Source organism: Hetaerina americana, unplaced genomic scaffold, assembly GCF_022747635.1.
Source record: "Hetaerina americana unplaced genomic scaffold, ioHetAmer1.1.p SCAF_5, whole genome shotgun sequence".
Lineage (NCBI taxonomy): Eukaryota > Metazoa > Arthropoda > Insecta > Odonata > Calopterygidae > Hetaerina > Hetaerina americana.
In genome coordinates, this window is record NW_027287095.1 from 56,885,295 (window position 1) to 56,910,365 (window position 25,071).

General features: G+C 40.1%; 1 protein-coding gene across 1 annotated transcript in view; it reads left to right on the forward strand.

Annotated features, from left to right (window-relative positions):
- LOC139693853 (uncharacterized) overlaps positions 1–25,071 on the forward strand; it is a 27,671-nt gene continuing 2,600 nt past the window's right edge. Inside the window, exons 1-3 of the mRNA XM_071592161.1 lie at positions 1–497; positions 22,440–22,648; positions 24,313–24,964. Coding sequence (XP_071448262.1) covers positions 492–497; positions 22,440–22,648; positions 24,313–24,964 — 867 coding nt within the window. The 5' untranslated portion in view covers positions 1–491. The remainder of the gene's footprint in view (positions 498–22,439; positions 22,649–24,312; positions 24,965–25,071) is intronic.

Sequence of the window (25,071 nt, forward strand, 5' to 3'; positions counted from 1 at the left end):
CGCAGAGGTTCGTCTGTGTGTCCAAAGGTCCCGGACAATTTTTTCCACATCGCATACGGGTTTGGTGGGGGGAGGTGTGTGCACGTGAAGGAGTATTCTGCGAAATTCCCGAAATAAGTCTCTCTTCTCGAGCCGATCGACATGGGGGACAAGGGAAATCGCACTAAGTTGTGAAACGCCTCCCCGATCTCCTTCCTCCTCTCCCGTGGAGGAGAAAATGATGGGAAGAGCTTATTCGGGGACTCTGGGGAGCCTCGGGTGAAGAAAGGGAATCTTCTTTTCCTCAGGGAAATTGGGGATGGGGTAGTGTTTGAGCGGAGTGCACTCGGAAGAAAAGGTTTGGGGAATAGGTGCGTGTGTGTGTGCCGTATGAACGAAGGGGGTGAATCTGAGGGGAGAGACAACTAGGCGGAGAGTAGCTTAAAAGAAGAGGTCGCGTTCGTGTTCTCCTATTGACTTCAGTGGTGGTCAAGGCGACGATTTCCACAGTCATGAAGGTAAGTGGACGCACTGTATTATCGATGGATTCATCTCCCCCATCATCCCCGAGTGTTCCCTGCGTACGAGCGACGAATGGATTTCGCGCGAGGTAACGGAAGAAGGGTGTGAGGATAAATTGTACGGGGTATGAAGGCAATAACGTGTGAAGGAATTAACCCAATCGCTCACCCCCTATTTGATTCAGGGCTCACCGAATCGACTCCCCATAGTGATACCTGGGGATGCCTGTTCGAGGAGTGTGGTCACAAAGGTCGAACGGTCGGTGCAGGGGCTTCGCAAACTTTGGGAAAACCTTGCTTGATTTACTCGCCCATTGCTCAGACCTCCGGTTAGTTTTGATTGTTCGTATTTTGCGCAATTATTATCCGATTCTCTAATTTATGCTTTGATTTGACGACGGTTAAAGGGAATAATTTACGCAGTCACTTGACGGACTTCCTTCAAAACCAAGAATAGCTTTGGGATATATTTTTTTTCCTCCTTCGCTTCTCGTTTTTTTGTTGGATAAAATTTTCTCACGACAGGAAATTTTCGCCGCCAAAAATCTCTACATTATCTGCTCCTTTGTGATGAATCAATGTACACGATAAAATAAACGAATATTTGCCTACATAACATGCCAAGTGAGACTGACCCATGAATAGTGCGATATGAGAAGTGTTCAATAAATATTAAATTATTTATTTGCATAATTTATTGTGATAAAGTTTAAATTAATATTAGTTTGTTAGATTCATTTGTCATTTATATGTGATTCAAGTATCGTTGATTTGATTCCAGCGTCAGCCGTTGCGCATTTAAACATATTCAGCTCACCTACACCAGTTTCTGATGATGAAAACCGCATTCCAAGAAGGTGTTTTTTTCACACAAGGGAGGAGTAAAAAGGTCATATGAGGCTAGATCTGGACTAGAGAGTGGACGAGGAACACAATTTACAGTAATTTCGTGGTGGGTTTCACGAAAATAGAGAAAATCAGAGAAATAGTCCCATTTGAAAATTCGAGTATGTTATTCTGCTCTGAAGTGTGATGGGTGCATGAGTTATTAAAGATGGTATTTAGATCGGTGGCACCAGAAAAATCGATTTCCGACGATTAGGTTTTAACTTTTATGGAGAATACGTATGCTGCTTGACTCCCGGTGATCTATCTTTCTCGAGGTTGCTTGCACTCTAGGTTTTGAATTTCTACCGATTGGGCAATCGTTTCATATTCAATTTTGCCCGTGAAAAGGCTATAGCAAATAAAAAAGCAGCTCATGAGTGTGTTTCACATAATATTAAAAACAATAAATATCTTTATTTCGTCAGTAGATTTTTTGTACATAATACCACAGCTCGGATATATCATACACTAACGCTGCACAAGAATTCAAAAATATTTCAAGTTATAATTTGCGGGCAGTGAAATGGGGTGCTTCCGGTGTGAATGTGTTTATCATTCTGTGTTTCATTAATTAGTCACAAACTCTACTACTTCAGAGTTTACTCCGTGCAAGCTTTGAATTAACATATATAGCTGTCATTCCATTCCCGATTAGGCACGGTCAGGAAAAACCTGCTTTTAAGTATGGAAGGAAACTTACTAGCTAATCTAATCCATACTGCCCTACCCTTGCATACTTCTTCGGCCTCTGCCACATTCATAGACTGTTCCATAGACGCTATCTCGTCCTAAAACTCCGAATACTTCTAGCCTTGAGAATCTCGTCACCACATTCACCCGACTTCCTGGTTCTACTCCTTCCTTTCAAATCTCTTCCTTCTATCTCATAAACATATATATATATATATATATATATATATATATATATATATATATATATATATATATATATATATATATATATAGAATATGAAGTTAGCACTAGTAGACAAAGATCAAAAAACAAAAAAGAAAAGAAACTCACTAGGTTTCGTACATATATATACATATACATATATTTCGGTTACATATACAGTTTCGTACACACACACACACATATATATATATATATATATATATATATATATATATATTTATTTATTTTTATAAAAAAAGGAGCAGTACTATTTTTTCTTCCGAGGAAGACGGGGCTTAATTCCGTCGATATTATTAAGCAATAACGTGGGAGTGTTCTTTTTACGTGTTCTTATATTGTTTGTTGCTGTCCAAGTTTTTTATTCAACACTTCTGTGTTACTTCGACGAAATCAAATCATGCCCCATTGGGGTCAGTAAACGTGAAATTCGACAATAAAAATCTTCTTTTGTAATTTTGACAGGTAAAAAATTATCTAAAAAGGACCTATTTAGAAATACAGCAATTGGAGAAATGGCGAAACCTAATCACGTGTGCCACTGTTAGACACTGTTCATTCAAATGTCAACGACTTTCGACCTAAAATGGTCGTAAAATAAAGTACAAGTAAAGTATTCATTACAGCGGGTGAGCAGTTTTTTCATCTACGTGCCGATAGTCAGGAAAAGATTATTATACATTTAATCTCATTCAATAGATTTTTAAAAGGCACTTTTAGAGACTTCAAGCATTGAATGGATACTAATAGTGACGCAGATAAACGCATCAGTGGGGTGATAATACGAATTTACTGTGTGTGCGTAAACTTTCAAACAGCCTTCAAACTCCGGTGATCGAGGATTGGCACTATTTAACAAAATGAAATAAATATTAGGATCTAGAAGAATGTTTATTAGTGTGTACCTGGTGATGACGCTAAGACGTCTGAACTCGTGGAAAATAAACCTTGTAAGTGGTGAACTCCGAACGACTGCTTTCATTTCAATTTATCATGATCCAACTCTAATTTTTAAATCTGAAATTCTTGTAATAATTGGCACTATTTATAAAGAAAGCATCATCTCATGTTTAACAATTATGGTAAGGCCTCTGGATAACAAAAAAATATCAATATTGCTTTGAGTAAATATATTCAAGGTCGAAGTAGATAAAGTGAGGAATTGTATAAAAAACTATGCCCATTGTATTTCGCACTTGTAACTCGAAAATTGTGGCTTGACTTTACCTCATTGGTAGTCAAACCTTGAAGCCTTAAGCCTTTAGTCTTTAAGTGTCACTTATGGCAAGACTTTTCAAAAGAAAACAGGTCCGTTACAATAAATGAAGAGGTTTTCTTTCGTGGTCTCTCAGACGCTCTCTGGCAGATAACGCAGAACAGATGCGCCGCGTTTCCACACACCATGACGATTGACAAGTGTGACTTTCATAGTGTGTTCGTTTTTCTGTTTTCCATAATTAATTCACCTCCTCGAGATTTCTTTAATATTTTAATAGTTCCCCCATTTGATTTTTCAAAACTGACATTGATATTTTTCATTGATATCAACAGAAAACATGCTTTGATTAACTATTTACCATAAGCCTAATCAAAAAATATTTGATCTTTGAATTTGCCTTTCCATAAAAAAACTGTCATCCGTCCTTTTTCGATAAATGAGATGTCACTATATATTATTTTAAGTAACTTATGTGCGTAAATGTTGGAATCAAAAACTGGGTTTTAGTAAAGATAATATTATCTTTACAAAAAACCAGAGTAATCGTAATCAACCCGAACGCTGTTTTGATAGGTGAGCACAGAACTCACCCAGGACTAAGCTCAGCGGCGAGGGACATTCACATATCAGAGTAGGGGTTACCAGTTCCTTTCCCTATGCCGGCTAAGAGATTCCAGTAAGAATGGTGCCCAAAAAATCACACAGCTTGGCTGAAGCTGAGGGTACCCAGGTGCGTCACCAAGAGTCGAACATGGGTCCTCCCGGAAGTAGCCTAGCGCTCTACCCACTGGAATATCACGCCCTTATTCATATTTAAATTATTTTTTCAATGAAGAATTCTTCAGTGATATTAAGATATTAACATATCCACGAACTCATCTCAGCCCATTTGCACATTGCCCATTTGCAGGTCAAATATTTCGCACAAGGCAATTCATCGAAACATATCCATGCGACTGATATGTGCCAAATCCGGTGGAATACCATTCAAGACATTTCAACAGCCATGCGTCAGAGATCCGTAACGTCGCGCATTCAATTTTGAATTAGCGTGAGGAAAAAAATCAAAATAGTGTGTTATTGAGGGAATAATTATTTGGAAATTACAAAAATTTTAAACAGGACAGGGGCTTGCAGCTACTATGGAATTCTCAACGTAGTATTTTCACTTTAATTTACCTAACACAGCCGCTGAGAGTATCACAGAAACTTAATTAAGACACTAGTTAGATGACACACCCAAGGAATTTGCAGGGGCATGTGAAACGTCAAGTAGGACCTCGGAATTTTTACAACTGCCACAAAAACGTACGCGAATATTTTAGTTAAGAAGTATTGGCTTATAGAGGTTTACAATAAATGGAAAATTATATCACAGGAAAGGTTAAAGAAGAAATAATCTAAATATAATTTACAATAATAGACAAGGTATAGCTATTATTTATAAAATGTTTGCCGTGGTTCTGGTTTATTGGGTGCTGCTGATACTTTATTCACCAATTGATTTCCTATGCATTCTAAGTTTCTCGCGATGCTACCCCGTCACCTAGGTTCTGAAATGTATGTTTGATTACAAGTAGAAACAAAACTTCGCTGAGTGCAGGCTATTTTTGCTTAGCCTATCACCAAATTAATAGAGTCTGCGCTTTTAACTAGTTTAATGAGCGCAAAATAAATACAGCCACATCTCGACTACCTTCGTTAATTTTATCGTTGATTCTGTCGCTATCTCCATAAAATGCTCTCGAAATTTGGGGTAATTTCACGTCGTACGAGGAAAATTTTTACGGTGAAGCGACTCTCCGTTGCCATAGCCGAGATAGTCTGCCGCTTTAAAAAATGCACCGCACATTCTCTCTTAAATTTTCTCCTAGCCCACGGGTCACTCCTCGAACGTCGCCTAAGAATTTAGTACTACGGAAACGCCGTTTGCCGTGACCTATTTTTCAACTGTACGCCGCGACTAGTTTTCAAAGTGAAAACCGGGACCAGAGTCCCATAAAGATGTACGAAACGGACTTAACAGCAACGAAGGAATCAATGAAGCGGTTCTGAGAGCCATAAAATGCTGTTGGCGATGAAATGGCAGTTACGATGAGGAACGAAGTGATAATTTGACCTAAGAGGTGCACCGTACAATAGCCGAAAATACACGCTACGGTGGACTGAGGACATTTATAATTTAACCGATGCTGGTAATACTTTTAAAAATACAGTGTCATCTAATTTGGCCCATGAAGTGGGGAGCATGAAAACTCAAAATCTTGATATTGATACCACATTGTGCATGGAATTATCCATCCACTCCACGTGCCGGTAATGAGGATACTCACTGCGCTACTTTATTGTCACAAAATGGTGTCCTTAAACACGATTTAATTTATATATTTCTCAATCAAGTTCATTCACCGAAACAATTACAATCCTTGCACCAAAAAGAAGAGTTAGGTTATAATACGGTTTTTCAAATGTATCTTAAAGTCATTTTGACAATGGAAGAACTCCCAGAGAATTGTTTGCTGGAAAGGAGATAAGATAGGATAATAATGCGGAGGCTACAATTAATTAGTTGACAAAAATTAGGATTGATCGTGGACCTCAGGTTTGGAGCCGAGTGGAAGGCATCAATAAGAGGTTGCCTGCTTTCTGTAGGGATATCGAGGCGTCCTTCGTCTAAGATTCAATCGTGTAGGAACCCCCTGAACCATTCTGGTGTTCACTACAGGTCTGAGGCCGGCAACTGTGTACCGGGTAAAATGCTCGAGCACTGCAGTGCTTTTTTAGATCAAAGTGTAGGTCAGCGTGTAGGTCAATTAGTCTAAAGTCTTCTTTGCCAAATAATGTAGCTTTTAATGAAGTGAGGTTCAGTGCTATCAATAGTTCATTTCACACCAATCAGATAGCATCGGGCGGAAAATTGTATGAGAGATTCAATATTAACAAGAAGAGAATTCTCGTTGAAAATTCAAAAACCGTAATGTAAAGGGAAAATTATTTCTATCGGTAGTATATTACCGAAGTTTAAAGAAACAAAGTCGTAGAATATCATCACCTTATTCAAAGCACTGGCGCAGACATAATAATTGGGACAGAACGCTGGTTATCCACTGATATTGTCGACGGTGAAATTTTCCCAAAATCCTTTTCCATTTACAGAAATGACAGAATAGAATCGGGGGTGGTGCCTTTAATGCAGCAAAAAATTCTTGCGTCAGCTGAGGTAATTTCGGGTAATTGTTTGGAAAGTGTTTGGTGCTCAATTAAAAGTCCTCAATCAAAAAGAATTTATGCATGCGCATTTTACAGACAGCAAGGGACAGAGACAATTCAAAACTAGAATTAGATCAGTAAATCAAAGTTTTTTTATCCCAAGACAATGATTGCAACGTTATAATCGGTGGAGATTTCAATGTCCAATTTATTGACCGGAGCACATGGTTTAAAAACGGGCGGTAAAGGCAAAGATATTTGCGAATCGCTATTGAATTCCTTCACGTTTAACTCATTGAATCAACTCGTCACTTCGCCAACTAGGGGTGATACTATTCTGGATCTACTATCAACTAATAGTCCCGAAAAAGTCTTAACTATAGAAACTAAAAAAGGAGTTAGTGACCACAGGGCAGTAAATGCTTGGTTTTCGCTACATGGAGTCCAAAATATGAAGTCTAACAGGAAAATTTACTTGTTTAAAGAAAGGAACTAACAAAGCCTAAAGTGTGATAAATAAGAATCAATATGCTAATTTTATGAAAGATAGTAATCACCGAAATACTGAGAATACATAATATCACTTCCTTGAGATCACGTGGCCAGCAGTAAAAGATAACACGGAACCTAAATGGTAAAACGCGGATGTTAGAAAGGCATTGCGAAGCCAAAGGCTATGCCATTCCGAAATAAAAATATCAGGTATGATACAGGGTTCGTCCGGAAAATAAGTGTACTGACTCCTGGGCTGGGCGCGCCTGGAGCGGCGCGCCCAGCACCGCTCTGACGGGCTGCGATTGGAGGGGGTATGTTGGCAAGCGACGCTGAAAAAGGCAGTCGACTCTGAGCTGTGGTGTAGTGAGGAGCTCTGTTAACGCGAACCTCCACGCTCGACCCACGTCACGGAACGCGATGCCGAAGTTTTTGGAGCAGCGTTATTCCATTAAATTTGCGGTAAAGCTTGGGAAATCGTCTACCGAAACTGTCGGTATGATTAACCAGGCTTACGGGGAGTCACCCATGTCCAGAAACATGATCTTTCGGTGGCACAAGATGTTCGTGGAGGGCAGAGAAGAGGTCGACGACGAGTCTTCGAGAGGTTCCCGATGATGCCTTCGCGGGAGCGTTCCAGGAATGGGAACGCCGCTGGAACAAGTGTATCGACTCACAAGGGTCCTATTTTGAGGAATATTAGCTTAAGATATGTAAAAGTGTAATAATTTTTTTTTCCTGAGCTCAGTACACTTATTTTCCGGACGAACCGTATCTCTAGCGACAAAAAGAATGAGATCACTTATGATACACATGATATCCAGGGCGAATGCCAAGAATGAATTTCGTAAAGTGTTAAGTGAATTCATAAGGCAAGAGTCAGCGGAAAATTTGAAAGAGAACTTAAAACCATTTTGGTCTTGCGTCAGAAAAGTTCAGGGAAATAAGTCAATTGTTGATTAACTCAAAAATGATAAAGGCGAAAGAGTAACCAGTAGTTTGGAAAAAGCTAACGTATTAAATTCCTTCTATCAAAGCGTCATCACCAATATCTCCCAGAATACCTACGATAGCTTACCAAATCGTGCCGGTCAACCGATGCCCAAAATTGAAATCTCATATAATGGAATAGAACGTTCGCTGAAAAATATCAAGCCTAATAAATCCTCCGGGCCCGATGAAATACCCGATCGTATATTTTAGGATCTAGCTTTGGAAATTGCGCCGTATCTAGAAACAATATTTTAGAAGTCGCTGGTAGAACACAAGGTACCCAGGGATTGATAAACGGCTAACGTAGCACCAATATTTAAACACGGAGGAACTGAGCAGTTACATGCCTATTTCCCTCACATCCATTTCGTGCTAGGTTATGGAACATATAGTTGCTAGTTCGACCGTGAGGCACCTCGATTATCAGGAGTTATTAATGAAAAATCTGCACAGTTTCCGAAAAGGTAGATCCTGCGAGACACAACTTTTTGTTCTTGATATTCTTACTTCGGGAGAGAGCAATGTCCCAGTAGACACGATTTTTCTAGATGTTTAGAAAACCTTCTACAAAGTACCTCCTATTAAACTACTCCCAAAGCTAGAAGCATATGACATAGATAAAAATATCCGGGGTTGGATTATAAACTTTTTGAATGGCCGGGTTCAAGGAATAGTGATAGATGGAGTTAGCTCCAATGCAGTAGAAGCTACTTCAGGTATTCCCCAGAGAAGTGTTATCGGACCTCTTTTATTCCTACTTCACGTTAACGGAATTAACTCGTAGTCTCTAGTAAGATACGCTTATTTGCCGATGATGCAGTGGTTTACCGTGATATCCGTGATTCTGAGGACACAGCATATTTGTCAGATGACCTCAATACTATACAACGCGACACTTGGCAATTATAACTAAACTTAAAACATTTTTCGTGTTAAATATTTGGAAAAAGAACAATTTCCTGCCGAACGCCTACTGCATTGGGAATATGTAGACTCAATTAAAAACCTAGGCGTTACCCTCTCTCACGATCTCTCCTGGGTGAAACACATCCACGGAATATGTGGACAAGCTAACAAAAAATTAGGATTTATTAGAAGAGTACTTGGTAAATGTGCTTGAAAGGGTCAAAGAGAAATGTTAACTGTCGCTGGTTAGGCCTCATTCAGAATATGCTGCAAGTATATGGGATCCTCACGACGTTGGATTAATTGTCGAATTGGATGGCGTGCAGCGTAGATTAGCTATAATTGTAATAGGTTGTTATGATAAACTCAGTAGCGTACCCAAAATATTAGAGCGGGTTGGCTGGGAATCACTCACGCAGCGAAGGTTAAACTGCAGATTAAATCTCTTGGATAAATTGGAAGAAGGTCTCTATAGCAGTGATGTTGAAAATGTATTATTACCCTCATCGCACTACGGTAGGAGAGATCATGCTAATAAAATTAGAGAGATTATGTGTAGAGGAGATAGATTTAAGATGTCATTTTTTTCCACGAACGATAGGGGATCATAATAGCATTGTTCGACCGCGGTACGTTCATGTTCCGGTAAAATTATTCTGGTGTGTATTCACCCTCTGCCACATACCTTAGCGGTGGCTTGCAGGGTATATAAATTTGATAAATAAATAAAGAAATAATCGAAGGTAATCATTTCCAACTGAGATTTTTGGGAATATATTTTCATCGGTTAATAATATCTTTTGACGTCGTACGATACCTAGATTCCACTTATTTCGGTATCTCCATTTTGAGGGAAATTAGTGAGAACATTACAATGAAAACTATGATAGTAAAAAAGTTTTTGTCTAGTGAGCGGGACCAGTGGCTACGTCTCCATATTAAAGGAGAAGTCAATGAATAAATGAGAGCAAATAATTACGTTACCATTAACGTTTTCTTAGCGTTGGACTCCCACACAATATTTTTCGAGTCCGAGGAGAAATGAACACCTGATGAAATCGCCTCAAACGATCACCTAGCCCCCTTGAACATTGCAATTCTATCCCTTTTTAACTCCATCTCTGATATTTCCAATAGTATTTTCCACGTGTATTACCCTAGGTTTACTTGTCTGAGAACTAAACTGCATGACACTCATTTTGGGTCTTTGATGGATTAACGGTGGAATTATCAGCCATTTTAGCACCTTTTCGGCGATGACGATGGGTGGTCACGCTTAAAGATGATGCGCATGAATCGAAAACGCATCTTTCTGGGTAAACATAAATTTAAATTACAGTTCCGTCGACTAAAATTACTATACAATACTTGGGTTGTTCAAACGAGAGAACTTTAGGGGAGAAATACCAATATCCGAAAACCTAACGCCTTCTGAGGTTGCGTAAGCCTGGACCGTACCCACACATCAATCTCTGAGACGATCGCCTCCCCGGCTCGTTGAGCGAATTAGAGCCCTCAATTATTCAACGGCGCGAACCCTTTTCACGTCATTTCCGCGGAAATAACGCAAGGAAACCTCGACGCCCGATGCGCGCACCAGTCTCCCCCAAAGCGGGCTGCTTCGGCTCTCTAAGTGTGTTTCTTCAGCGAGGGCTCCGAGCATTGTGGGTCACGGTGAAAGCAAGAGAAGACGCCCAAACACGTGCAGAGAAGGTCCACCTTTAGACAGCTCAATGTGCATTAGCTTAGGCAGTCCGGCCGCGTGTGTGGCTCACTCAAAATCGACTCCGACACTTCCAAGTGCTCTCAAGGTTCATTGGCGTCCCTTTCCCTCCTCTTCCCCTCGCCCGCCGTAATTTTGTGTAGTCGCACCTGCGTATCCTGATCGGCCACCTTGGCATGCCGCTCCTCTCTCTCTCTCTCTCTCTTCCCCGTCTTCCACCGCCCCCCGTTTTCCTTCCCGCCTGCCCTGGCGTCCCATTCCCCCCTCCCACTAGCCGCGTCCCTCCTACGCCACAGGATTTTGCAGCATTTGATCTTCCAGTCCCATCTTCACGAGATTTTGGGAGGACGGCGTCCCCCAATGTCCCCATGCCACGAGGCTGCGTGACCACGCTCGGATGCTTCTCGACGTGCGAAGCTGGCCCGTCCTCGCGGCACCAGACCTCTTTGGCACAACTTTACAGCAGCAAAAATACGAAACCACCTGCCCGAGAGTATTCAAAATCGGCAGTCATAGATCTGGAGATAGATTTACTGCAGCCTTCCACTCGTTTTCTCTCCTCATTTTCCTCTATTTTTTGTAATCTTTTACGTTTACACTTTAAATTATATATTAGGCGTGTTCCATTCGTGTCCTTCATAGTTATTTCCATGCATACAAGACCATCAATAAGTTTGGTAAGAGCCCTCTGAATGAAAACTTAGATCGATGAGTATTTAAGCCAAGAACATATATTTCCTTTGAGCCTGCTATGTTACATTTTAAACTAATATAAATACCCCTTAGGCACTATTTCGGTTTGATGTGTTCCGAGAGCTTATGTCACATCGCAACATAACTAATTTTTATCGGGATGTGGCCAGAGAAAAATTACAACCATCTTTTTCCCAGTCTCATTTTGAGCTCAAAATATTATCTTATAATCAGGAGGATAGTGCACAGCCCGCCATATTAAACAAATATTTTTCAATTGAGAAATGGATAAGGAAAAAGTGAACAAATATGGAAGAGGGAAACAATATATCAGGGAATCTAAAAACTGGCGTACCTGCGAGCGTTTCGTTAATTTGACGGGAACTGAGTTTCTACACCCTCTCTAAATCCGAAGGATGTTGAATTTTTATATCAGTCGGACAAATTGCTATATCTTTTTATTAATGACGCGCTTCAAAGCCGTTTCATGTATGCACTGACAACCAAACAAAATAATATATATAAAATTACTTGCTGATGCTACTGATAATAATTTCAAGCACCAGATTTTAAATTAATCGAAAATTTCAATCGTCATTGGGTGGCCATCAAAGTATTTTTTTAATTTTATTCATTGGTATTTCATCGTTTAAAATACGTTTTGGATGGACACAGGCTGATTGCCTTTCATTTCTGAGTTTTATCTAGCAAGACATGACCTCATCATCAACCTATATTAAACTGTTCATAAATTTCATATACTTTCTACCACCCTTGATTCTGTCCAACATGTGCATTATTCTCCTTCCCCGATATATCCTGACTAACCGACTCCCTTCTATCACAGTCTGCAGCATTCTATATCCAATTCAAATGTTCTGCATCCATCTTTCCCGCCTCCTTTGGATTTCCCCCCAAAATCCCTACTTTGTCCACCCCCATCATGCCTAGTACCTCGTTTGCTTTCCTTTCCGTCAATTGTAACTTTTCTATCCTTCTCTAAACTAACATTTCAAGTCTCCAATCCTTTCCTACCAATTGTTTCAACGGTCAACTTTCCACGCCGTGCTAAACACGCTGCGCATAAAAGACTTCACTAATATTTTCTTAACATCCTTACTCAGCGTCCCAGTCATCAAATCCTTCCTCCTTGTGAAGGGTTCTTTACCCAATGAAATTATTCTTCTTACGTCCCTGCTACGTATTTTGACCATATTGGTCAAACACATATCCAGGTAGGATAAACTGTTCCACCTGCTTTACTTTTTGCCCTTCTATTTTAACGTTAACTTGGCCTTCTTCCTTCCCGAAAACCCCATTATCTTTGTTTTGCTTAAACTGATATTCATCTCATACCTATCTCACCGATTTTCTAATGTGTTCAGCAATGATTGTACCCCTTAGCTGACTGGCTAACTAAAGCTTGATTATCCATCACTCTATATATAATAATAAATAAGTTAACCAATAAAATCTTCCACTTCACAATTTAATATTCTACATGGTCTTACATTACGAGGATCCTATGATAAAATCTTATTGTCAAGGAAACCATCAAATCTAGAAAGCTGAAAGATTTAAAGTAATAAATGCAATATTTTATGCTGATACTTAGACTCCTACTTCAATTTGCCTAATTAATGGGTAGGCAATAAGTTTCTTTAAGTAATACCTCTAAATTAATCATTTAAACTATTTCAAACCTTCACCTTTACATCAGTGATGTTTTCCTCAATCACATTTTTTTAAAGACTTGCCCATCCTTATTTATTAAAGTAATTTGGTTTTGTAAACGGTTAATTTGAGGAAGTGTACGAACCTTTTTCGAAGATAAAAGCAGACGTCAATTAAAATGTCTCGGGGCGTCCGCCCCATCGTATCAAAATAGTAAACGTGTTCCCACCGACCACAGACAATATTCCCTCGTAATATCTCGAGGGAAAGGACTAATATTCTCAATCGGAAGTCGAACATTTTTGTAGAATGAGGTCTCGTAATTAGCCACTTAAAGGAGGAGCATGAGATATGCAAGACCGAAATAGAATGGGAAGCGGGTTATTCAAATGCAGGTCATTAACGGTGGAGATCCTCCTCGGAGCTATCCGCATGCATAAATCAGTGGGAAAATCAAGAGCGCGTCTCTCTCTCTCTCAAATGAAGTGCATCGAGCGATAAAAAAGGACTGATGAGATCACAGACGGGAACCAAGAAGGCAGTCGTAAAAACATTTCCTCCTTCCACTGGGAAGAAGTTCAATCCTTTCATGCTTTTTAGCAGATGGACCTTTTCCTCCGAATTCCAATCTTGTGCTCCATACGTGGAGCATGTCCCATTCGTCAAACCTTGGACGAAACACGTATGGCAATCGAGTGGGTGAAAATCCACTGTGTCCATCAAAATAAATTATTGGTAAGGACGATAGAATGGTTGAAAAATTAGGGAACACCGTGCTCCCAACCTAAGAAAGTAGCCGAAAAGAAACTAACGAAATAGTTTTTCATTTCGTGATTTTCATTTTAAGAAAGAAGCATGAAGCATGATAAAATAATCGCGGACGTTTCACTAACTGCCATAACTTTCAATAATAATTTCAAGCCGGTGTGAATAAAAATCTTCTCCCAAACCAGAACAGCGCAGTGTATTTTAAGGGTTTTGCTTGATTTTTCCATAGTATGTACCTATCCTAAAAAATTAAATACATTCTGCCTAACTGGGCAGTGAAAAGAGCAGGGTGCTTACTTCTAACGAAATCTGAACGTTTAAATAACAACACTTTCGAGTTGGTCCTATAAGAATGCGGCGAGTCAGGATTTTAAAAAAATGTATCTAAATTTGCAACGCAATCTTACAAAAAACTATGGAAGTAACGCATAGTTATGACGCCCACTTCGGCAAGTTCTTTCTTTTACTAAGACGGGGAATTCAGAGCTGGGAAACCGGACTTGAGAAGAATTTTGATGATATCTGTAGTCTTCTTTTAAGACGTGCCTCATTTATCTGCTTCATAACTAAAATGTAACTATATCCGTGTTTTTTAAAGAGTCAAAATACAAATATGAAGGCATTTCCTTATCAAAATAACTTCACGCTAAACTTGCGTATTATTTGTTTCGTCTCACTCATCTCGTTGCATTGAACGATTCCTTATCACAATAAAAGTCGTACGACACAACGGTACAAATCATAAATTTCTTCGAAGTCTTGAGTCTCGTTTCAGTATTTGTTTTATACCAGATATTCCTCTGTCCTCCTATCGTGAAAAATCTACTTTGACGTGAAGTGAAGGAGTAAATATTTTTGTCATACTTGAGAGATAGTTTAGAAAATTCCGTTGATGAAAATTACTATCAAATAAGAGCAAACAAATTCATCCATGAGCTGCTGGAATCAAGTTTCGCATTGTAAAATCCGCGAACTACGAAACGGCACTTGGAAGATTCAAAGTCTCAGCCACGCATAGTTCATAGCGAGTGCAAAACAATTTCATAGAGAAACACGTACTTAGTGGTACATTTTACGGCTGGCCATCCTATTTTCCATTACGACACCTATTTCGAACGGTATGATCTATCTGCATATCAGCAACAAGCTAGACCTTTCCTTGGCACGTTACATTACATATTTGTGCGTGCGTTTATATCATGTGTTCATTTAATCTTCTTATTCGTTGGATCTTCCTCACATCAAAGCTCTGACGCAGGTCAAATAGATTTTTGGCTCTCACACTATCTGGTTTAGGAACTTTTTTTTCCCAAATATCAAGAGATCCGCTGCAGCTTGAAAAGATCACAAGCTGCGCGAAGGTTCATATTCTTTTTGGCATATTCAGCACGTTTATATTATACGTTCACTATTTCATTTTCACTAATGGAAATTCTTAATAAGATTACAGATTGGAGACCGGGACTCGTACGTATGCTCAGAGATAACATATTAACGCCTGGAGCATTCGCTCCAGGCATTAATATGTTTCTCTCTCCAAGCATAGTTTTTCTCGGCCGTGCTAACATTATGCTATACATATTTAAACAAAACCAGTTTGAAAGCAAAAACACTTGCAAATGGCCCTTTATTTTCTGACATTAAAATATATTTGTGGGGCGACCAGAGTAATTTTCCGGAATTCCCGACATAATTTCTCCACGCTCTTTTCCTGCTTAATGACTTTTGTAGAATCCGATTAATAGGGATTTTATTACCCATAAATGAAATTTCCTCGCTCAAGAAGCGACCCACTTCGATTTATAACGAGTTGTTCTCCTTCCTGCTAAACTTAGGTTCACGAAGCTGGTAGATATTCTGTGATGGAAAATTAATAGTGGACACACAGTGCACGCATCAGTCGCGGTTAAATTTTGGTTAATACTTATTTGATAAATTGAAAATATAATCATATCCTATCTGCACTTCTGAAATGTTAGATGAACAGCGGAGAATAGATAAATATGTTACCCGTTGCTTGTGTATGAAGAAGGTTGGTTGGCCGAAGCCGCAACTTCGTTCCTCATAACCTCGGATGTCGTCTAGATTCTTAATTTGCCACACATTTCACAGCTGGAGTAGGTTTTTAAAAGGTGAGATAAAAGCTCTGTAGCTAAATTACTCGCATATCTCGTCATTATGAAGGAGTTTAATTTTGGCCAATTTTAGGGACATATGATAACTTTCTTCCTTGTTTTCTATGGCAAGGGCAGGACATCGCTATTCGTCTCTCTCTCAACTGTGTTATCTCTGACCTGAAGATGAGTATTAGTCGTTGAAGCGAGGAGTGTGAAGCGAAAAGGAGTGTTCTGGATTACATTATTTGGACATACTAAAAGATAGGAGAGGTGCCAAAGAGAAAGTGGCTCTGTTTATATAAAACAAATTACTAGATGAAAGGCTGAAGTTCACTTCCTGACGAGACTGGTCTATGGAATACGGGTAAGTAGGGGTACGGGCTGCAAATCAAGAGCGCAGAATGATGAAGACCAGCCCATTGCGTCGTCATTTGCTTAATCTTCATGCTTATGCGGTTTGAAAGATCCGCGGCTGTCTCATCCTATTCACAACTCGTGTTCTCCGCGCAACGAACAAAAAGAGCTCAAAGCACTACAGGAAAAAAATTCCTGTTGTCACTAGAATTCTAACTTGGGCTTTGGCCATGGAAAACACCGCGATAGGTTGACAACACAATGTTCGATGGTGCATGAGGTCATTAGGGCGCGTCTATTAGGAAGCCTTGGATAATTTTGAAAGCATTTTAATCGAAGGCGTAAGAAGTCATTAGGTCAATGTCATCAATCGCACGCGGTCCCGCAGTGTGGGGTTAGGGGGCGACTCAACTACGGACAGTCCAATATCTCTTTTGAATAAGGGGGAGGATTGAACGGGAGGAGAGGCGAGGCCCTAAGTGCAATCCTTCTTTTTCTCGACCGGACGTACCAATAAAAGCATAGAAGTCGTGCAGTATTTACATTGCAAAGCTGAAAAAGCGGTCAAAGTCGGAATGATGCGAGGAAATAACAGGTGTGGTCGAGAAAAATGATGCCTAGCACCGCAAGTTAGGGAAGAAGGGAGTGGGGGAGGGGTCAAAATTTGCCCCAAAAAGCATCATGAGATTAATGGACGCTCCTTAAATCCGTTGGACCCAGATCAACAATTTGGATATAACCGTCCGTGGCCTATCGCGCGCCCGAGCGAACCACTCGAGGAGTAGCGAGCATCCTAGAATCGAGATCCTAGATTTAGGGCGTATTCGTGGGCATTCTTATTGCAGAAGAAAATCTACGCGGAAAAGAAAATTCAAAATATCAAGAACAATTTTCTATTAGTACTAGACTGTCGATCAGAAATGGGCTCCTAATGGACCCAAAATAACACTGCTTTAGTTCTATTACGAATTAAATTATTCTGCACCTCTTAATTCCTTACTAACATTCGGTATACTAAATAATCCAATTACTAGCAATACCTTAAACAATGTTTCACCTCCGTCTATTTAAGCCTATTTTTTGATAACCCTCCCCTTGTGTATGCAAAATTTTACCCGCTTCCACATTTCATTACTTTTGCAGATATCCTGCATCCACATTTCCCGCCTTTTTTGAATTGACCCCAGCAACTTCCTCTGCCACCGTTATATGTAGTACTCTTTCGATTGCTTTACTCTACGTTCATTTCCTTTTGTTATTAACACAAATTCAAACGTTCCTATTTCCCATGAAAATAAAAAATATTGATCTTAAAATTTAAGATAATAACCGATTCAAAAGCATTACGTACGAGTACCTACTGCTTCCGTGGTAGCTACGTGGGGAAAACTCTATAATTCAAAGGAAAGGAATAATATAGTTTTGACTTAATTATTGCTAACACAATAGAACTGATTACTACAGACCGAATCATCAACTCAATATTAACGAAACTATTTTTCACGGCTCGCTGCTTCTTCAATCCGACAAAGGATATAAAACAAAACTCAAAAGTAGATTGGTGCATAAAAATATGAATGTCTACCTCTGTGCATTATGGAGTTATTCCATCGAGCGAAGCCTGGGGAATGGATTTCATTCGGCGTAGGTTGATTACGGCCGTTTTCTTATTGGCTCAACCATTTTTCTATCCGCCAATACATAATTTTCCGAATTTATTTGGTTGGGGATATTAGGGTACCGGTATTGAAAAATGTGGCGGTGAAATATTTTAAGGAGAGTTGCACTAATGTTATTGCGTTCGCGAAGCGTGGGAGGGGAAAATGAATCAATGTGGTGTGGAACTCGTGCACGTTCTCATGACAAGTTTAATCTAGCGCCGAGTTTCTATGCCTCCAGTAGCTGCCATCCGAGATTTTTGAATTGGCAATCGCGCGGTCTTATCACATGACCGGGACCAAAGTAAATATAAACATTAAAAACAAGTGAGTATAATACCAACAATCCTTATTACCTATTGTATAACTGCTGCTGTTGGCAAGTTAACACCTAAATATACTGAAAGGGTGTCCAAGATGTCTTGAAAAACCCTAAGAATTACTAAAAATAAAATATTTACAGCAAAAAGTAAGTCCTTTCTCCGTTTAGTAAAAACTGTGAATTAGCGCCTATGTGTTGAATCTTATACGCTCGTAGTATTTTGAAATGGAGTCAATAGATGGGGAAATGGCGTTTGAAAAATTCTGATACCGTAGGCAGTGCTGATTCTTCAAGGCGACGCCGTTATTGATACTGTGTAAGGTGTTAATTAACTTTTCACCTTTTCTCCAGTGTAACTGGTGGCGTTCATAACACTCATTGCACTTTCGTATGCGGTCTGCAAAATACAAACCTCAAGATCTGATTGTGATCCGTAAAGGGAGTACCCACCTAACTAAGCCTTAACGTTCCCATTCTTTCTTTTAACAAATAAACCCCAGAAGGATCTTAACTCCTATTTTACTCCGGATTTGACAAGAAAGAGTCCTTTGTTGACAGAAACTTGCAGCGCGTGCCCCTAGAACGCATCCTAAAACCGACATTTTTCAAGTGGACTGAGGTACGCCTCACACCGCCACCCCTCCTCTCGCCGGGCCACAGGTCCTACTGCGGGAGTCGGGTCGTGGTCACCAAGGGGAGGAGGTCATAAGGTAAGAGTGCGGCGCAGTCTTTCCATACATTAATAAATGCTAAACGGAACCGGCGGCCGGCATAGTAATCCGTGCAATGAGGTTTTCACGCAGGATAGAGGTGGACACGCGGGTTGGATCCGACACGCAAACTGTTTCAGTTACCGAGTATCGGAAAACACTTTCATGGATTTATAGCACAGCGCTCCTCTTGTCCTCGTGCTAAGCAAATTAGTGGAGTATGTGGTATGCCAACTCTTCAGAGCGTGATAGACCGTACCGAGACGAAGGTTACCGACCTGTGGAGTGAAACGTTCCATCTCGCTCAATGGCGGGAGATGCCGCTTTTCAGGTATAATTTTGTTCTGTCGCAATCATAGGAAATAAACCAACCGTACTCGGATTTTTCAAAGTTATAGGAGATCAATGTACAATTTGCGTTGGAAAAATAAATTTTGGAGTAAGTCTTCTTTAGGTAGTACTATAAACTGGAAAACCTTTTTAACTGAAGTCTGCCCCTGGTAGGTACACGCCAAAACCAAACTCCATGCATTAAGAGTAGAAAGCAGCGAGCAATTTTGTCGCACAACTCTGACACCCACATTGCTGCGATAATAACCACTTTTCTTGGGAAAGCTCTTGTCTTCTAGATCGACAGATGTTATCAAATTATTTCATCTTTGTCCTTAGAGAACTACTATAAAGCATTTATCGTCGCAAAAATATGTCAAAACTTCAAGAGAGAGTAAGGAAATCGTCAACAGAACTTAGTTACAACAGTGAATCAGAAAAACACGTGCGAAACGCACCACAAGATTCCTTTTTGTAAATTACGTATTCCAAGGGGAAGAATTACGATAGGCTGTGAAGACGGCGTTCTTCTGAAATTATTTAGATAAGTAATTCTTTTGGATTCACAAAACTCTGAAAGGTAGAATGTTGCGTCTTACCGTTTGGTCCGAGCACAGTCGGCGAACGGCCGTTGACTTCGAAAAACCTTTCAAAACACCGAAGATTTGAACGTTGTGCAGCATGCGCTAACATTCGTCGATTAGCCTTCACTCCATCAATTTCATCGCATCAGCTTTCCAAAATCAAAGGTAGCAATGGTGGAGAGTTTCTGACAGTTGACGATGCACAACTTTGTTGCGACACAAATAGCATAATCTGTTGCAGCAATTGATACTTAACTCTTCCCATTATACACTCATTCGTAATTTCATGTTTTTGTGTATAACTAAAAACACAAATTTCCAATTGCCCTGAGAGGAACATATTTTCGAATAAAGAAAAAGATATAAGCAAGATTAACCTTTATAATGTATTTCTAATTAACGCTACAGGGTTCAGGGCAGCTTAGAAAAGGACCTCGATGACCTATTCATGGAACATCATACTCGTAACATCATTTCAGTGATGCAAATAAAACATCAATATATTAGTCACTCACCTATTCTAGTAAACGAAAACCAGTCAAGCAGCCCACAGTTATTAACCCAACGATTGGCTTGATAGGCGAAGGTCGAACTCATCCAATACTGCAACTGACGCTAAGTTAAATTCACTTATCAGGGTAGGGGGAAGGTCATGTCTTTCTATGAGTTACCTTCGGTTTCTCGGGAAGGTCCGGTACCAAAGGATCCCGGTAGGATTCCTGCTGCACAGAAATGTCACCCGGAATCAAACCCGGGCCCTTCGGTTTGGAGTCCAGCGGTCTTCCTACTGGAATAACTCGCAAAGAGTGTGCAATCAATGAAATTAAAATAAATGCGCTCCCTTTCCGCAAAAATTTAATTTACCATGGAATGTCATTTTCTATAAATTACTAGATACAGAAAAAAATAAGAGAAAAGATTTTTCCTCCTCCGTCACTTCATTTTCAGAGGTTCAATGATACTCTGTCAACGAAAACAATATAATAAATTTTGTGAGTCAAAATAGAAAAACTATTGAAATATTCAGTTCAGTTCAACTGGTGCCGTTCAAATTTGTTGACGTAAAAACGATTTGCAAAAGTAAACATTTTACATTTATAAACCATTTGTTTCCCTCAATGCTTTTCTGTCGGACATCTCGCATATCAAACTTCGGTTAAGACTCGATCGCGGGTTAGGCGTTGCGGGAGCCCACGCGGCTTGACGAGCTCTCCAGACCCGAGCGCAACTCGAAAAACTTGGACCAGAATTCGTGGCGAAAGAGTCCGCTTTTTTTTCTGGCTGCACATTTTCGAAAGTCTCCCTGCACACCACGTGTTCCGTTTTTACTAATAAATGCGGTCACCTGATGGGAACACGAGTGAGAACGCCTCGGCGCCGTCAAGACACGGGCAGCAGGGATAGTTAGCGAAATTAATACTCTTATAACTGCGTCCGGAGAGAGCAAGGCGATCGAATATTCATCTTCCGACGGAAGTAAAGGTGGAAAATAAGAAACACGAAGAGTTTTGACGATGATAAAACCATTTGGGTACTTTTTTTTCCATGGAAGCTTGTGTGTGGAGAATTGATTGCCCTCTGCACTTGGCACGCGAACGTTTTTTTCTCTCCCTCTCTCCCCCCCCACCCACTCGGACAAAAAGAGTGGGAGAAACTGCGCGTCAGAGAGTCCTGGAGCGGAGGAACGAAAACCTGAAACCCAAATCCACAAAAATCCGGAGGGAATATCAAAATTCGCCCGACTCGGAAGGGTTTACTCCGCATGCAACGACGGAAAGGGAAAAGTTCCGCTGTAGGCTCCGGAAAAAATATCCCCGCACGCAGTTCCCTTCCAAATCGTTCCTTCCGCCGCGCGCACGCGTGGACCCTTCTTTTATTTTTTTAAAAGGGTTCATATGCACCCTTTAATCCCGCTCCTTTCAATTCCACGCCTCCAGTAGCTTTTCTAGTGTGGGCGGTTTTTTTTCTCTCTCTCTCTCTTTCGGGAGTGGCCCCTCTCTAATAACAGGTCCGAGCTTTTTCGGTTTGGCCATGAAAACAAGGGGGACACGTGACCTGTTGCCGGGTAAGGATTCCGGGCCCGTTGCGCTCTCTCTCTCTCACTCCTCCGTAGATTTCATCGTTTTGGACGGTGGTGGTGGAGAGAAGTATGAGGGGAGGGGCGGAGGGAGAGTGGTCGCATTGGGAGGAGGGGGGAAGGAGCGCGCCAACACGAGGAGCAGTTGCCCCACGGTGAAGAGAGGTCGCCTCCTCCCGAGAGCAAAAATTAAAAAAAAATCCCCGCTGTCCTTGAACAAGCGAGGAACGTAGAGAGAGAGAGAAGTGTGTGTGTGTGAGATATATATATATATATATATATAAAATGGCGACCCTCGTTGTGAACAGGGGCAGAACCCGTTCCCGGCGATCCTCATCGTCCTATTGGTGGTGTCGCTAGCTGGCGCGCAGCAGCTGCAGCGCGGATTCGTCGCGGCGCAAGGTCGACCCGGGGCGGCCACATCGTTGCACCGGGAGAGGGGGAGCACGAGGGTGGACGGGGGGGCTGGGTCCGTGGGGGCCACCGCCGCCTTTCGGACGCAGCAACAGCAGTTCAGGTGAGGAAGGGACTGGACTCTAGAACGAAGCGCGGTGGCCTGGAGCCGGGTTCCAACAAAAAAAGAAAAACCTCCTTGGTTTCCCGGATAGAGATCGATGCCCTCCCTCCTTCAAAGCTAATATTCCATAATTGATTGTACGCGTCGCAGAAAACCCCAGTAATTGATCTAATTAGTCGAAAACAAGTAGGGAAGAGTTGAATTCAAATCACTTATGCATGCCACAATATGGTATTAAAACACGTCTTTTCATCGAAAAACTAACCCTACGCAAAAGGTAACAATATGACGTTTGTGTGGAGGTTTTTTTGCTGGAAAGTTCAATTTTTCACAAAATCTATGTTTGAGGACCTCATTAACAACACTCCCGAAAGTACCGAGTAATAAAATTAATATTTTCAGTTGTCTCTTTGTGGTGCTTCATTTTATTTAATGAATGAAATAACTTAGCGAAGTCCACAACAACTTTTTTTAAACTTCCAAAAAAAGTTTATTTGAACTTCCTATGTCTATTTCATTCATAAAATAGTATAAGTATGTCACAGGTTTCAAAACACAAGAATGCAATGCAAAGCCCTTGATCAATTAAAAAACAAAGTTTAAGTACTGAAATTATTGCATTGAGGATTATATGATATTAGAAATACATATTTCCAAGGAATTATGCACTTCTGTGCTCAATTCTGAATAACCACTTTCCTCACTATTGGAGGATATACATGTAAAATATCATGGGTTCAATACCTGCCTGAAGCATGAGTGCAGTCTTAACTAAGGTGGCTCTGTTCCTCGGAAGCCTAATGCCATAATCAATGAGCTTATCTGGATCCTATGAGTATGTAGAACACCAATATCATCCAGATAAAGAAGAACATGGTGCAATCATCCTTTAATAAACATATGACACGAATAAGTCAATGATAATAAAAAACATGTTTTTTGGGATCATATAAATTTTCTACCTTTCTAGTCATCATTATTTTAATTTTTTTGACAATTAATTTTCCTCCCTGATGTGTAAATGCACCATTTGTTAAAAACGAACATCTCTCTAAATATTGGTAATTGTGAGAAATTCCCATTCATTTTTTTGTTTTTCTCATAAAAAAGGATATATTCTTATCTTATATATTTCTAAAATAAGATTACCTATCCATGAGAACAATTATAAGATGATGTACTATGAGTTACTAGGAAAACCTGATGCTTGCCTTTAAATTATAATAACTTTCACTCTGCAAAAAGCACATTACATCACAGTAAAATTTACAAAATTATTTTTTTTTAATTCTATATGCTTTACTTCAACAATGATGTCAAATGGAAAAAAAATAACCAAAATCTTTCAAATGATTTTCAGTAAGCTTCCTATGATTATTAAATCTATAGATACCTTTTAAAAAAAGGTGGATCATCCACTAGTATTGATTATTGTATTCAGACGTATTCCATTGGTCACACTCACATTAGAAAACAACAATTTTTTAATTCTTAAATAGCTTCCAGCTCTTTTTCATGAAATAACAAGTTAGAACAAAGAAGATTGAGATGACATGCATCCTTCAAATGTATGCCTATATTCTTTTCACGTAAATAGTGTATGGTTGGATTTCTAAATATTTGTTCAATTTTAAGACTAAAAGCATGAAAAATATTAATTTCAGACCAGTAAATAGGGTTCAGGTACAACAGAGGGCGAATAAAATTCCAGCCTCACCTCAAGATGCCGTTAACATTGGCCAACAGAGGGTGTCACAGCAACCAACACAGCAGCCCTTTACTACCTCACAAAGAATAGTTCATGTTGTTAACACAGAACAGCAACAAGTAACAAATGATCAACAGAGGCTTGTACAGATTCCCGTAGCTGCACAACCCCAACAAGTAACTACAAGCCAGCAAAGACCAACCCAAGTACCCAGGTCACAGCAGCAAGCAGTCTCACAAAGAGTAGTCCAAATTCCTAGCTCACAAGTTAACCTCAGTCATCAGAGAGCAGTACAATTTGCAAACCCACAACAGCCATCCACAGTGACTCAACCAAAGGAAATACAAATACCTAGCTCACAACAGCAGCAACAATTTGCTGGTCCTCCAACCAACAACAGAGAGTTTTTACAAAGTGATGTGAAGTCGACCACCAGAGATTCTCAGGGAAACAATGGCTTCACCCAAGATGCATTTCCAACTCAGGAGAATACGGGTGTAACTCAGCCACTCCCAATTCCAAGCCCTTTGCCGGTGCAAAGAAAGAAGGTCCGGAAGCAGAGAGTCCGGAATAACAACAATGGAATTGGAACTTTTCCTGATGATTTGGTAAGAGATCAACGTATATTTGCACAATAACAATTTTGCTAATTGTACTGATAGGTTCAAATAACTTAAAGTTGTCGAATATCTTGCCTTACTTCAGAAAATGATAA